Genomic DNA, 15,634 nt, shown 5'->3' on the forward strand with positions numbered 1-15,634 from the left:
CAATTTGACCTACGAACCCATTTTCTTAAAACCTGATCCTAGATGTTTCCAGCCAACTGTCCAGCAATCATAGTAGTAGTCCATGAGAAATCCGATTGTAATTTTGAGGGAAGAGAACTAGAAGAACAAAATGTGATGACAAAATGTGATTATTTTTCCACTGTCTGCAAATATATTTGCCTAAGGTATGGACTTTGCTATTTTTATCTTTGATTTGAAAGAAGATTTTAGAAGAAGACACATTCAACCTCATTTATTGCAATAGGAAAAACATACCCAGAGCCCAGAACGGAAAAAAAGAAAAAAAAAATCAATTTTTTTTCTACTGGTTCTACTTACCTGACCATACCTGTAGGAGCCCATTACTGGTTACAGGGAGTAACTTCCAACAGCAGTATATAAAAGGCAGGGAGTTTCAATAGGGAACCAATCCAGCAGGGAACCAATCAGAATTTTCATACTTTACTTCCTTGTCGAATTAGAGTGAAAACTTCCCAATTTCTTCAGGACATAACATCCGATACATATCCTTTGAACTAAATGTATACACTCAGGCTATAAGAAGGAAATATAGCCATTTCACACCACAGTATTACTAACGTTAGGCTGGATGCGGCCTGTAGTCATGAGGGGAACTTGGGCCCATTCTTCACCAGGTCTCCTACAAACTACCTCCTATCACCTTGTTTGAAAAGTCTTAGATGTACCTCTACCTACAAACACCTCTACTTACGAACTTTTCTAGATAAGAACCAGGTGTTCAAGATTTTTTTGCCTCTTCTCAAGAACCATTTTCCACTTACAAACCTGAACCTCCGAAACTGTAACCGGAAAAGGCAGGGAGGAGCCTCCATGGGGCCTCTCTAGGAATCTCCTGGGAGGAAACAGGGCCGGAAAAGGCAGGGAGAAGCCTCTGTGGGGCCTCTCTAGGAATCTACTGGGAGGAAACAGGGCCTCCACCCTCCCTGTAGTTTCCCCAATCACACACATTATTTGCTTTTACATTGATTCCTAAGGGGAAAAATTGCTTCTTCTTACAAACTTTTCTACTTAAGAATCTGATCACGGAACAAATTAAGTTTGTAAGTAGAGGTACCACTGTAGTTGGACTGAATGGTTAATTAATGTTAAAAGCTCTTTTATTTGGTTAGAAAGAAGCAGTGCTTCCAATCTATGGGAATGTACAAGGCTTCAGATGTTTTGCCAGGGAATTTATTTAGGGAGATGATAAAGACAGATTACTTGATTGCTGACTGCACTGTTTGGCCTTAACCTACCAATAAGAAAGTGAGAATAGACAGAAAGCAAAATAAGACTTGAAAGGCATTTTTCATTAAGTACAACAGGCCAACAAATTGGTTTGTTGTAAGCATATGCTTTTTGAATATAGCTTTAAAAAAATCAGGCAACTGGCAGTGTCAGGATATAAAGACTTTTTTTAAAAAATTGTGACTATGTTCCCAGCAATCGTTTCCCCCTTCAGGGGAAAAATGATCCTCATCGAATAACAAATAAACAAGAAGGCATATATTATATTATGGTTTCTTGTGCTTTAAAAAACAGGAACTCAGGAGAACTTTGGTAAAGGAAACTTCCAAAAGTCTAGTGACAAACGCAGAAACGGTAGTTAATTTTTTTTAATCCCACCATTGCTTACAAGGTAGCCTTCAGCATTGTATTTATAGGTTAGTTTCGCCATGGTCACGACGTTGCTTAAGTTCGGCCCGTAGTTCACGAGAGCGGATGCGTTGAAATAGAGTTAGATCTGGTCTGGATCTGAGTTTCTTGCATTTGGCATTATTTCTGGCGATGGTGTTCATGGTCTTGATGCAATGTTGTTTGGTAGTTTCACTTTTGCAGACTATTCTGCAAAATCGGGGAGCCTTTGATCCATCATTGTACCTCAGTACAGGGCCGCTTTTAGTGACCTCTAAGATGTCATCAGGGGCAATTGTTTGAGGACCCTGGTTGTGGATGATATTTGTTAAATCCGTTTCCCCATTTTCCTCCAGGCCAAATAGGATGGCGTTCTGACGCTTTTGTTCACGCTCCATGGTATCTTTAACTAGGGTGGGGATGTCTGTAGTTGGGTTTGGAGGTTGAGGTTGTGGTGGCCTAGGTGGAGTATAAAGTGGTGGTGGTGGAGTGGTATAGGGTACTTCTTTTGGTGTTTTAGCGTTTATCAGATCTTGGATGTTTTTTTCTATGGAGGCAAGCCTTGGTTCTATGCTTTCTGTGTATGATTGTTGAGTTTTAGAGTCTGCTGTTAGGATTACATCGGACAAATTGCTGAAGGAGTCTGGTTTGGGAGTGCAAGATGGGCAAGATTTGCAACTGGAGATCAATTTCCTAATTCAATTTACAACACGGCAGTACTCAAGAGTGTCAGAATATCCAATAGACCAGTGTTTCCCAACCTTGGCAACTTGCAGATATTTGGACTTCAACTCCCAGAATTCCCCAGCCAGTGCATGCTGGCTGGGGAATTCTGGGAGTTGAAGTCCAAATATCTTCAAGTTGCCGAGGTTGGGAAACACTGCAATAGACTCCCAAACAGAATTTACTAAATATTTTCAGGACTTATGAATTTAGCGCTCATTCACAAACTGGGGAAAGACACCAGACAGTAAAAGTTTGTCCTCACTCACCCCATCTAGAACCTAATGATACTAATTAGGACATCACAGCACATCCTTCAGTACAGTATGTGTAATCCCATCACTTTCATAATTTGAAAGCACAGGTAACAACATAAAAGCTATTTTCCCTCCCTCCAGGCAAGGCAGTCATTTTCCCAGAGATGGAATATTTGTTTCTAGTATTTTCATACAGATGAAGAGAGATGGAATCAGCCTCCTCTTTTCCTTACAAAGAATATTGAAGCAAAGCTGTTTCGGTCCTACCGCTGCTCCCCTCCCAACTGCATGGAGGTAACACAAGCCAACGCAAATCAAAGGGTGTTCTTGCCATCAGATCCACCCTAAAGCCGTTTTCAAATTGGGAATCTAAAATTACCATATATACAGCGTCTGCAGTTGAGCCAAGTACAAATCAAGATGAATAGCTGTGACGCACAAGGTAGAGTGCAAAAGTATGCAGCTGGGACTGTGAACAATGCAAGTTCTTGGTGCTAAAGCTCCTCTAATGCCTTTCACAGAGAGCAGAGAAACAACAAAGGGGTCTGAGAGAAAGAGAGAGAAATTCCAGTAAGATGAGTGAAAACATAGCTCAAATCCCAAGCTGTTCTGCTAATGAGCAATAGAAATAATTTACAAAGGGGCAAGGAGGGAATTCAATTAATTAGCAATGTGGCTGCGCTACAGGGAAGAGGAGAAGAAAAGGACACTGGCATTATCAGAAATGGCCTCTATTCTGCCTTTCTTGTTATAAGAAAAAGCTTGATGGAAACCATAAAGGGAAAAAAAGAAAAGATTTCTCTATGAAAGAAGTGGGTAATATTTTGGTGGTCAGGTCACCATACAGGGGGGAAAAAAATCTGGGGGTGATGTGATGCTATCATACAGTGATGAGACTGAGATTTCGGGAGTGTCTGGTTTTAATAACCTTGGGGTTTTACCATTAGATTTAATATTTTTACGTGTGGCATTTTGTATTTATCCCTGTTTCTGTAGGCTGCCAAGTCTACGAAGAAGGGCGGCATAGAAATCCAAACAAATAATAATAAATAAAATACATAGAAACATAGAAGACTGACTGCAGAAAAAGACCTCATGGTCCATCTGATCTGCCCTTATACTATTTCCTGTATTTTATCTTAGAATGGATATATGTTTGTCACAGGCATGTTTAAATTCAGTTACTGTGTTAAATAAATAATACTATTTATTTATTTACTTATTAACTTATTTATTTGACTTGTATGTTGCCCTTCTCCGAGGCTCACAACATTAAAAAAATATATATATAATGAAACATCTGAAATCCAATTAATATAAATAGCTAATCTAAAAACCACTCTAAAAAACTTGAAACATTAAAAATCATTCATTCAGATTCAGACAACAAACATACATCATACTTGTTGGCCAGAGGTTAGGGTCTAGTGACCCCAAGCCTAAGGCATTAATAGGTTTTCAGATTCTTGCGTAAGGCAAAGAGGGTAGGAGCAGTACGAATCTCCGGGGGGAACTGATTCCAGAGGAACGGGACCACCACAGAGAAGGCTCTTCTCCAAGGCCCTGCCAAGCAACATTGTCTAGTTCATTGTCTAGCTGGCTGGAGAATTCTGGGAGTTGAAATCCACAAGTCTTAAAGTTGCTAAGTTTGAAGACCTCTGGTCTAGTTGATGGGACCTGGAGAAGTCTGACTCTGTGGGACCTATCCGGATGCTGGGATTCATTTCTTAGTTGTGTTGGCCTTTTTCCTATGATTTGTCCCGGAAATTCAGCAGGAATATTTCTGACGATGGTTTTAAAAAAAGAGTTTGATAACTACAGGCTCCATTCTCAGGATTCTCTGAAAATGGCAATTGGAGATACTCCAACCCTCTCTTAAGAAGATCCCTTCCACACCGGGACTCTGCCCCAAGACAAAAACAGCCGCAGACCTCAGTGATCCCACACCACCAGTTGAATTCAGCAGCTGTGCCAGTTTACTTCCAGGTCAGCTGCAACATAATCCAAATGGGAAAAAAAACCCAAAGCAAAACAAACCATATTTTTTGTTTGTCCCTTAAGCTCTGCTGTTTGTAGGTGGCCTTTTTGTATTGGTGGGAATGCTTACCGCACTCCCCCCACCCCCAGTTCCTCATCAGTTCCTTTAAGAAGAATGTGGGTTTAATTTGCTTCTTCCTTCTCTGCCAGGGGAGCAGCAGTACGCAAGCCCAGGCTGCTTGAGGTTTCCCCTCCCCCATTTGTGAAGATCAGTGTTTCTCAGTCTTTGAAACTTTTAAGATGCCTGGACTTCAACTCTCAAACTTCCCCAGGTATTATGCTGGCTGGGAAATTTTGTGCACTGGAGTCCAGAATAACAGAGTTGGAAGGGATTATTTACGGGACTGCCTTCTGCCACACAAATCCCAGCGGCCAATAAGGTCCCACAGAGTTAGCCTTCTCCAGGTCCATGTCGTCTGGCGGAGCCTAAGGGAAGAGCCTTCTTTGTGGTGGCCCCAGCCCTCTGGAATCAGCTCCCTCCGGAGATTCATACTTACCCCACCCTCCTCGCTTTCCGCAAGAAACTTAAGAGCCATCTATGTGTAAGATATTATACAATGCCATCTTTCTTAATAGAGTTTTAAATAGAAGAAGATGATAGCAATATTTCATGTCCTTTTTGTGTGAAATAGAAGCAAGAAGGTTTTGTTGTTGTTCTAAGACCTGAAGTTGGGCACTGGTCAAATGATTATCTATAGTGCCCTGTTGAGCAGGTAGCCTAGAGGGAGAGCTGCTATTGGCTCATTCTTTTTTTAGTGTTACAAGATGGGCAGGAGCGAAGATGGCTCAGCAAATGTGTTTCAAAACGCTTCAGAGGAAGTAGAGGAGGTACTTTATGGACGTGCCCTAAGACAAGAGAGAATCTCTGGGTCAATGTTTCTCAACCTTGGCAACTTTTAAGGTGTGTGAACTTCATGTTGGCTGGGGAATTCTGGAAGTTGAAGTCTACATTATCTTAAAGTTGCCAAATTTGAGAAACACCACTCTATGTATTGGGGCAACGGCTGCTCTGAATGAGATGCTTGGATGGAAATTCTATTAGTTGGAGGAAGAGGAATGGCTTTAAAATACCCTTACATTTCTAATAGTAGGAGGCAAGATGGCAATTACCATAATATGAATTTCCCCCCAGGAACCATTCTTTATAAAATGCCATAGATTAGTTAATCTAAGCACCATCCTCATGTCTTTTCCAGAATAGAACTGACAATTGTTCTGTAAGACCAAGTTACAAAGAGGAAGTAGGGTAATGATCCCATTACCTACATACCACAAGGATGTAATCACTTGATTCTGGATGATTTCAGTCAAACGTGTCTATACAATAGTCTGTGCTTAGAACTGATAAGGGGGTTGGTTGAACTGAAGAATATAGGAATGAGACACATATGCGGCAACTTCTTTCTGTCTCTCATGCATGGATCCATCTTAGTCTTTGCCACATGTAGGTCAAAGGTGGACTGGAGTAGAATGACCGGATGCAATAGGGAACAGCTCTCCCTTTTCTCTAACAGTTGTACGGTATACAGGTAGCCTCAAGGAGAGATTCAGCCTAGGAATCTTTCTGATACTGAGAACAATCAACCAATGGAACAGCTTGTCCTCGGAAGTTGTGGGAACTTCATCACTTGAGACTTTCAAGAAGAGATTGGACTGCCACTTGTCAGAAATGGTGTAGGGCAGTGATGGCGAACCTATGGCACGGGTGCCACAGGTGGCATGCAGAGCCATATCTGCTGTCACAGGAGCTGTTGCCATAGCTCAGTTGGTAATAGGTTTCCTTTCATTTATCAGTGACTACTTCTTCAGAATAATTTTATTCTTTCTCACTTTAATTATTTTATAGCATTGTCATACTGTTAAATAAAAACAAGGTTTAGGCACAGAATAAAAGTTCCTTTTCGTTTCTGTGATAAAATGGTAGATTTGTATGGTTTGCAAAATATATGCTCTACATATCAACATATCAACATAGAAGACTGACGGCAGAAAAAGACCTCATGATCCATCTAGTCTGCCCTTATACTATTTTCTGTATTTTATCTTAGGATGTTTGTTCTGTCAGGGTCCCCCCAGACGCCAAAACCAACTAAAAAGAGTAGCCAGACACACTGGTACAAAACAAAAGCAGTTTATATATTTGAAAGCAAACACAGGTAACAAAAACTGTTCTTACAGACAGGAACGTTATGAAGCTTCACATAGGTTTCACGACGGCCAGGCAATAAAACAGGATTCTTGCTGGCAAAAACAACACTGGAGGTAATAAAACCCACGCCTCCCCCAAGTCTTCAGCCTTCGAAGCCACAAGCCAGGATCAGAGACGCCAAGAATCGAAGCAAGGTCACAGGACTCCCAATTGATAACTCTCCACAATACAGTAAGGGCGGGCCTGCCTTTTCAACCCTGCTGAGGAGAACCACACCCAAACCCAGCTGTTACCAATTCAGGGATGGAAATACCTTGCTAATTGGCCCCTTCTTTGGGCTGCCCGTCTCTGCCTCATATCTATGATAGCCTGGGCGTCTGCATCTAATGAATCTAGGCTACTCGCTGGGGAGAGCCCCCCCCCCGGGGGGTCTCAGGCTGCTCTCCCTCCTCCTCTTCCGCCTGGTCCTCCCCCTCCTGTTCATCGTCCTCCCCCTCTGAGCATGGATCCGGCAGAGTTCCAGCCGTTCCCTGAGGAGCCTCAGGCTGAATCACAACAATGTTTATCCCAGGCATGTTTAAATTCAGTTACTGTGGATTTACCAACCATGTCTGCTGGAAGTTTGTTCCAAGGATCTACTACTCTTTCAGTAAAATAATATTTTCTCATGTTGCTTTTGATCTTTCCCCCAACTAACTTCAGATTGTGTCCCCTTGTTCTTGTGTTCACTTTCCTATTAAAAACATTTCCCTCCTGGACCTTATTTAACCCTTTAACATATTTAAATGTTTCGATCATGTCCCCTCTTTTCCTTCTGTCCTCTAGACCAGCGTTTCCCAACCGGTGTGCCGCGGCACACTAGTGTGCTGCGAGACACCGTCAGGTGTGCCGCGGCGCTCCTAGGAAGCTCCAGCTGGGTGGGGCGCTGCCGGTGCCGGACCGCCGTATCCGGCGTTCTCCTGCTGGGCCCCAAAGAAGAAAGGCGGCAAAAAGGAGGCGGCGGAGGAGAGTGGGCGGATCGGGCGGACAATGGGGCAGGGCGGAGAAGCCAGGGGCGCGTTTGGCCGGAGGCACCGTGGGGAGGCGGGGCAGCCGCGGCTCCCTTTACTCCTACTGCCGCACCTCCCTGCCCCTGCCTCCCCACGGTGCCTCTGGCCAAATGCGTCCCTGGCTTCTCCGCCCTGCCCCATTGCCCGCCCGATCCGCCCACTCTCCTCCGCTGCCGCCTCCTGCCTTGGGGCGAGCAATCCGGGAGTCTGGGACTGTGTGGCTTTGCACCATGAAGAGAAAGCGGCCGACTTTTCCCTGCTGCCGTTTTCTCTTCATGGCGCAAAGCCACACAGTCCCGGACTCCCGGATCGCTCGCTTCTCTGGTCAGCAAAGCCATCTGCCCAGGAAAGCGCCGCGCTGGCCGGAGAAGCGAGCGATCTGGGAGTCCGGGACTGTGTGGCTTTGCGCCATGAAGAGAAAACGGCAGCAGGGAAAAGTCGGCCGGGCTAAAGGGAGGCGGCGCGAGGCCGGGCGCTGGGGACGTCTGGGAGGGCGAGGAGGCTGATGGCTGCTGCACACTCCACTCTCTCTCCGGCTCTCTCTCGCTCTTTCTTTTTCTCTCTGTTGCTGGCGTGGTGAACGAGAGAGAAAGAGAGAGAGAGAAAAAGGAGGGGAGAGAGAATGAGAGAGAAAGAAAGCAAGAGAAAGAGAGGGAAAGAAAGCAAGAGAGAGAGAGAGAAAGAAGGGGGAAGGAGGGAGAGGGAAAGACATAGAGGGAGGGAAGGAGGGAGAGAAAAAGAGAGCAAAAAAGAGAGGAAGAAAGAAAGAAAGATGGAGAGAAAGAAGGGAAGGAAGGGAGAGAAAGAGGGAGGGAGAAATAGAGTGAAATGGAGGAAGAGATATTTTTTTTGTCCAAACTTTTCTTTAGCCCCCACCCCACCCCCCTGTTCAGTGTTCCCCAGAATTTTGAAAACATGAATAATGTGCCGCGGCTCAAAAAAGGTTGGGAAACACTGCTCTAGACTATACAGATTGAGTTCATGAAGTCTTTCCTGATACGTTGTATGCTTAAGACCTTCCACCATTCTTGTAGCCCGTCTTTGGACCCGTTCAATTTTGTGTGTGCCGACCAGCTGATTTTTGGCTCCCACAGAAACTCTGGTAGAGTGTTTTTGGCTTCCAGAGAGCCTCTGGGAGGATGGGGGGTGGGGGAGGGCATTTTTATCCTCCTCCAGCTCCAGGAAAGCCTTTGGGACCTGAGGAGGGTGAAACTCGAGCCTACTGGGCCCACCAGAAGTTGGGAAAGAGCCCTTTTCCGGCCTCCAGAGGGCGGTGAAAGCTGTTTTCACTCTCCTCAAGCATTGAATTATGGGTGTGGGCACTTGTGCTTGCACACGCTCTTTCAGCACCTGAGGGAAAAAAGGTTCACCATCACTGCTGTAGGGTCTCTTGCTTGAGCAGGGTGACTAGATGACCTACAAGATCCCTTCCAACTCTATTCAACTATTAATTTAAAACAGTTCATTTAGTGACCATTCAAAGTTACAACATCACTTGGAAAAAATGACTTATGGCAATTTTTTCACGGTTACAACCTTTGTAACAACCCCATGGTCACATGATCGATATTCAACTGGTTCATACTTATGACCATTGCGGTGCCCCAAGGTCATGTGATCAATGTTTGCAAACTTTTGAGAAGCAAATTCAATGGGAAAGCCAGATTCACTTAACAACCGGGTTACTAAGTTAATCAACTGTAGTTATTCACTTAACAACTGTTGCAAAAAAGGCTCATACATACATAAAAATATGACTAAGTTTTGGGCTTGCTCTATGGTCATCTTTGGCACATTAATTTTAAGGACAGTGGTACCTCTACTTACGAACTTAATTTGCTCCGTGACCAGGTTCTTAAGTAGAAAAGTTTGTAAGAAAAAGCCATTTTCCCCATAGAATCAATGTGAAAGCAAATAATGTGTGCGAGTGAGGAAACCACAGGGAGGGTGGAGGCCCTGTTTCCTCCCAGGAGATTCCCAGAGAGGCCCCATGGAGGCTTTTCCACACCTTTTCCGGCCCTGTTTCCTTCCAGGAGATTCCTAGAGAGGTGCCACGGAGGCTTCTCCCTGCCTTTTCCGGTTACAGTTTCAGAAGCTCAGGTTTGTAAGTGGAAAATGTTTCTTGAGAAGAGGCAAAAAAATCATGAACACCCGGTTCTTATCTAGAAAAGTTCTTAAGTAGAGGCATTCTTAGGTAGAGGTACCACTGTATATCTATAGAACATGCAGAAGAAAAGTATGTTTTAGAGATGGAGGGAAGATCTGGAATATATTCATTTATGAAGAACTCCATATTTAGCAGCTAAGGTGATATTTTTACTTTGATGGAAAGATTGTGCCGCGCATGATTTTAAAACTTTGGACTTATATGCTGCCCCGAGTCAATGGAGAGGAGCGGCATATAAGTCCAATTAATAAATAAATAAATTAATAAAATATATTTGCACTTGACTTGTGATTTTATTTTTTTAATCAGTGTAAAAGAAAAAGAAAATTAATCTGTTAATTGTTTTAGCTGTGCATTCTACTTCATTTTTTTTGTATTACTTTTTATACTAAACTATAGTTCTCTTTTTCCTTTTCAGCATTTTAAAGCTAATAAAATAACTAAGGACCTGAGACACAGATCTATGCAGGAAAGAATGGTATTAGGGAGAAAGGGACTGCACTCTTATGGGCATACCTGAGATTTCCTAAGTATGAATTAAAAAACAAAACAAAACCCAAAGTAGAATTATTTTTGCACTAGCTTAGGGGATCAACTTTATGTAGTTAATGTCATGTGTAGGATTCCTTTGTTATTTCAATTTGCATGACTGAACACAGACTTGGTAATTAGAGGGAAACTTGCTGGAGCAGGAAACATGGGACCCACTCCTTCCTAACTAGAGATAAACCACAGTGAAGTCTGGCTCTCACCTTGGATGCACTATTGCCTGTTCTGGCCCAAGACATATTCTCCTGTCTTAAATGGAGAACGTGAAGCAACCTACTTAATTTTACCTCTATTAGAATCAATACTTGGAATTAAAAAAAACTTGCTCAGAGTTCAAACAATAATTCTTGACTTCATTTATTAGTACCGCCCTGCCCCCTGTCCTCCAAAACTCATAGATCTGCCTCAAGCAAATAATTTAATTTAGCTGTATGATTCAGCTGGCACTGCATGTATAACTCATAAAGCAAAAGATGAAGCTGCCTTATATTTTATATTGCCCAAATCCCTTCTGGCTCTTTTGAAATAAGATCAAAACCAACAGTTGAGTTTATTCATTTACTTGGCTAATATTTCTCGAGTGTTTCCCCACAACTAAAGCAAAACCTATAGGCATGCGGGAGGATTGAAATGACTCACAATAATTAAAATTGGGTAACCCGTGCCATTGGTGGCTGCCATAAATTCATGATTACAGTGACATCTAGAAGAGACATGTGGGAAGAGATTATCTATCTATCTATCTATCTATCTATCTATCTATCTATCTATCTATCTATCTATCTACCTACCTAATCGATCTATCTACCTACCTAATCTATCTACCTACCTACCTACCTTATCTATCTACCTACCTACCTACCTTATCTACCTACCTACCTACCTATCTATTAATTAATTAGAGTTGAAAGGGACTTTACAGGTCATCAAGTCCAACCCCCTGCTTAAGCAGGAAATCCTACAGCACTCCAGCCAAATGACAGTCCAATCTCCTCTTGAAAATGTCAAAAGTTGGGGAGTTCACAACCTCCACTGGCAGGCCATTCCACTGATTGATCGCTCTGACCGTCAGGAAGTTCTTCCTTATTTCTAGGTTGAATCTCTCCTGGGTCAGCTTCCAACTGTTGTGCCTCGTCTGGCCCTCTGGTGCCCTGGAAAACAGTGTGGCCCCCTCCTCTCTGTGGCAACCCCTCAAGTACCTGTAGACTGCTATCATGTCCCCCCCGGCCCTTCTTTTCTATAGGCTATCCATGCCCAGTTCCAGCAATCTCTCTTCATAAGTCTTGGTTTCAAGTCCCCTAATCATTTTTAACCCAGAAGGTTTGCAATGTAATCTCACCAAGACAGCAGATGAAAAAGAAGGAAGAGTGGACAAGGGTAGATGGGGGATGGATTGAAAAGGAGAATCAGACACTATTCTAGGTTTACAAATGAAAAAAAGAAAATTAGTACAGGTATTAGGAAACCGGGGGCTCTAGATCAGGAACGTCAAACTTGTGATATGTTGTCATCATGTGACATATTGCAACTTTTCCCCCTTCGCTAAATCAGGGATGGACGTGTCCAGAGCATGATACATCCAAACTGTGGGCCACAAACTGCATCTCCTTCACCTTGATAATCACCTGTCAATGAGTTTTCAAAATGACCACTTTCACTACGGTATTTTATACTCTAATCTATATTGTCTCCAGAAGTTGTGAATGCTCCAACACTGGAGGTTTTTAAGAAGATGTTGGACAATCATTTGTCTGAAGTAGTGTGGGGTTTCCTGTCTCAGCAGTGGGTTGGACTAGAAGACCTCCAAGGTCCCTTCCAACTCTGTTGTTGTTGTGATGATGATGATGATGATGATGATGATGATAATGAAAGGCTAATTTGGGCAATATGAATAAGATTTGAATGACTGCAGTTTATTACCCTAGCCACAGTTGTGAAGAATCTTACTCTAAGTTAATATACTGTGAGTGGGGGCAATTGCACGATGTGTAAAGGATAAGAAGCATGTCTTTTGTAACATCTATATTTTGGAGGGAATCTGAAATTGTGTAATCTGGTACTGTACTGGACAAACTTTCCCACGACACGGCTCAGAAGAAGAATCTCAACCATGGGTACCACCTGGAATGAAATGAAGACTTTACCAGCTGTTCCCAGTACATTCCAGGACATGTTCTGCAAAACCAGCTGTTCAGAAATAATAGAAAAGCAATTGTTCTCTTAATATAGGTATTGTTAACAAGACGGTTATTTAACAGAATTAATAGAGACAACATACTAATGTAGAGGAACCAAGAAAGAATTTATATAATTATGTGTAGTGTTTGAATTTTTTACTATATGAAGCAAGAAACAACACACATTAACATATTTTAATAAAAAGCGCATATACCAAATATTGTAATGATATTCTTGCAATATTGCAATCCAATGCTAATATTGTGGCTATGTTGAGGTTTTCTTTTTCTTTTTTTTAAATCCAAAAGTAGTTTTGTTGATGCAGTATCAACATTAGAATTGGAAAACATGAAAAGAAGAGCAGCCAAATTGATTGACAGGCCTGAATGTCTCTGCTGTTGGCTGTTGATTAAGCTGTTCTTAGATTACAAAGGAATTCCTGTCCTGACATTAGAATTCTAAATGATACTCCTATCAATCATAATCATGATGATGATGATGATGATGATGAGCTGAACTAGGGCAATGGCTCGCGTGCCAGCAGATATGGTTCTGCATGACAACTGTGGCACCTATGCCATAGGTTCGCCATCACTGCTGTATATCTTTGTCTCTAGCAAATACTTGCGCAGTTAAGGGGGTTCACAGAAGAATTACAGGTCTGGAATACAGTGTTCCCTCAATTTTCGCGGGGATGTGTTCCGAGACCACCCGTGAAAGTCGAATTACCGCGAAGTAGAGCTGCGGAAGTAAATACACTATTTTTGGCTATGAATAGTATCACAAGCCTTCCCTTAACACTTTAAACTCCTAAATTACAATTTCACATACCCTTAGCAACCATTTAGATTATTACTCACCATGTTTATTTATTAAAGTTTATTTAAAAAAATATTTATTAAAGGCAGGCGAAAGTTTGGCGATGACATATGACGCGCATGCACCGCAGAGACCCAAAGATCAGGAGGTGCATGTTCATGTGCAGCAGAGCTGAACTGAAGTGACAGCTAGTGTGCCATTAGAGAGGGCGCTGCATGCCACCTTTGGCACGCATGTCATAGTTTCGCCATCCTATAATATCTTTCAAAAATGCTCTAGTTGTTTCACGATAATAAAGAACCAGGAAACTATTTTGCCATTTAGCATAGCCACTATGAGTTGTCTTGTGTTCATATTCCTCGGGATACTAATAACTAAAGATCAAAGTGCCAAAGCCCACTGCAACAACTTCGCTAATCACAGATAACCCCCATTTGGTTAAGGACCTTGGAGTACTAATTACAAAAGACCTAAGTGCCAAAGCCCACTGCAACAACATCGCTAAGAAGGCCTCAAGAGTTGTAAACCTAATCCTACGTAGCTTCTGCTCTGGAAATCTCACACTACTTACCAGAGCTTACAAAACTTTCGCCAGACCCATCCTAGAATACAGCTCATCTGTTTGCATCTCAGACATTAACACCCTTGAAAATGTTCAAAGATACTTCACAAGAAGAGCCCTTCATTCCTCCACTCAAAACAGAATACCCTACGAAACTAGACTTGCAATCCTGGATCTTGAAAGCTTAGAACTACGATGCCTTAAACACGATCTAGTATTGCCCATAAGATCATATGTTGCAATGTCCTGCCTGTCAAAGACTACTTCAGCTTCAACCACAGCAACACAAGAGAACACAACAGATTCAAGCTTAAAATTAACTGCTCCAAACTTGACTGTAAAAAATATGACTTTAGTAATCGGGTTGTTGAAGCGTGGAACTCATTACCGGACTCTGTAGTATCATCCCCTAACCCCTAACATTAGGGGTGGGGGCAGTTTTAATCTCTGGGAGGAGTTGATTCCAGTGGGCCGGGGCCGCCACAGAGAAGGCTCTTCTCCTGGGTCCCGCCAGAGGATATTGCTTAGTACAATACATGCATACATACATACATACATACATACATACATACATACATACATACATAGGAAACAAAAGCTACATATCTTTCATAAGACCCAATAACTTAATTAAAATGGTTGCATTATATCAATGAATGCTTTAAAAAGAATATTATACAGTCATTACGCGATCAACGCATTGTGCCAAGTTATATAATTTGAATGTCTTGACTTTTGCATCCACAGTCTCTCTACCCTACTCTCTTTTCTCTATCTCATTGCTCCCACCCCCCTTCTTCTGGCACTTATTCCTGTCTTAAGTAAACAAATGCCTTCCCATGTGTTGGCCTGAGCCAAAATAAGCTGCCCCTCCAGACGTGAACATCCAAACACAAATATGCTTCCCAACCCCTCTCCTCTCATAATCCCCTTCTTCGGTAACATGAGACAAGTTCAAGAGAAATTGGGTACTGTTCTGGATACCGTAGTGGAAATGCTTGTCTTCACACTCTGGCACAGAGAAAACCGCTGCTCTTGGGGTTTTTTTCTCTTTCCCTTTCTTCCTTTAAAAAAAAACAAATCTTACTCTTGGCAACGTTAGTTTTTCTAACTCGTTCCCAGAAATCTCTTGGGGGCATCATACCCAGAAAGGAGTAATTACTGCACTACCTTGGCATTAGCCACAATGTCAACTTTGTTAGGGCTAGTCTACCGAGACAGCCAGGTTCAAACACCTGCTCCAGCTGCATTTATTTGATAAGCTTCGTGGTTTGTTAAAATAAAATGATCCAACTGACCTGAAAGAGGGTGAAAAAGGAGACGAGATGAAAGCGTTGAAAAATTTAAAGGCCTGATGGTTCTCCATAATAACTGCGTACTTATGCACTTTTACTGTAACTCCCCCACACTGCTAGGTTTCTTTATTATTTCACGTGAAATGCTTTAAAGGCTTACAAGATTTATTGATTGATCGATTTATTGGATTTG

The 15,634-nt window shown here is 42.4% G+C and overlaps 1 protein-coding gene across 14 annotated transcripts in view; it reads right to left on the reverse strand.

The window, feature by feature from the left end:
- RAD51B (RAD51 paralog B) overlaps positions 1-15,634 on the reverse strand; it is a 465,772-nt gene that overhangs the window by 184,072 nt on the left and 266,066 nt on the right. For 2 of the 14 annotated variants that reach the window (XR_011559707.1, XR_011559702.1), the window contains one exon: positions 18-117. The exons of 11 other annotated variants lie outside the window; for them this stretch is intronic. Coding sequence is in view for 1 of the 3 variants with exons in the window: in XM_070759049.1 (XP_070615150.1) it covers positions 12,692-12,708 (17 nt within the window). In the remaining 2 variants the exon portion in view is untranslated. Of the gene's footprint in view, positions 1-17; positions 118-12,646; positions 12,709-15,634 lie in introns of those variants that run through there. One more of the 14 variants, XM_070759049.1, reaches the window with a different exon arrangement.

This window comes from Erythrolamprus reginae, chromosome 1 (assembly GCF_031021105.1).
Source record: "Erythrolamprus reginae isolate rEryReg1 chromosome 1, rEryReg1.hap1, whole genome shotgun sequence".
Lineage (NCBI taxonomy): Eukaryota > Metazoa > Chordata > Lepidosauria > Squamata > Dipsadidae > Erythrolamprus > Erythrolamprus reginae.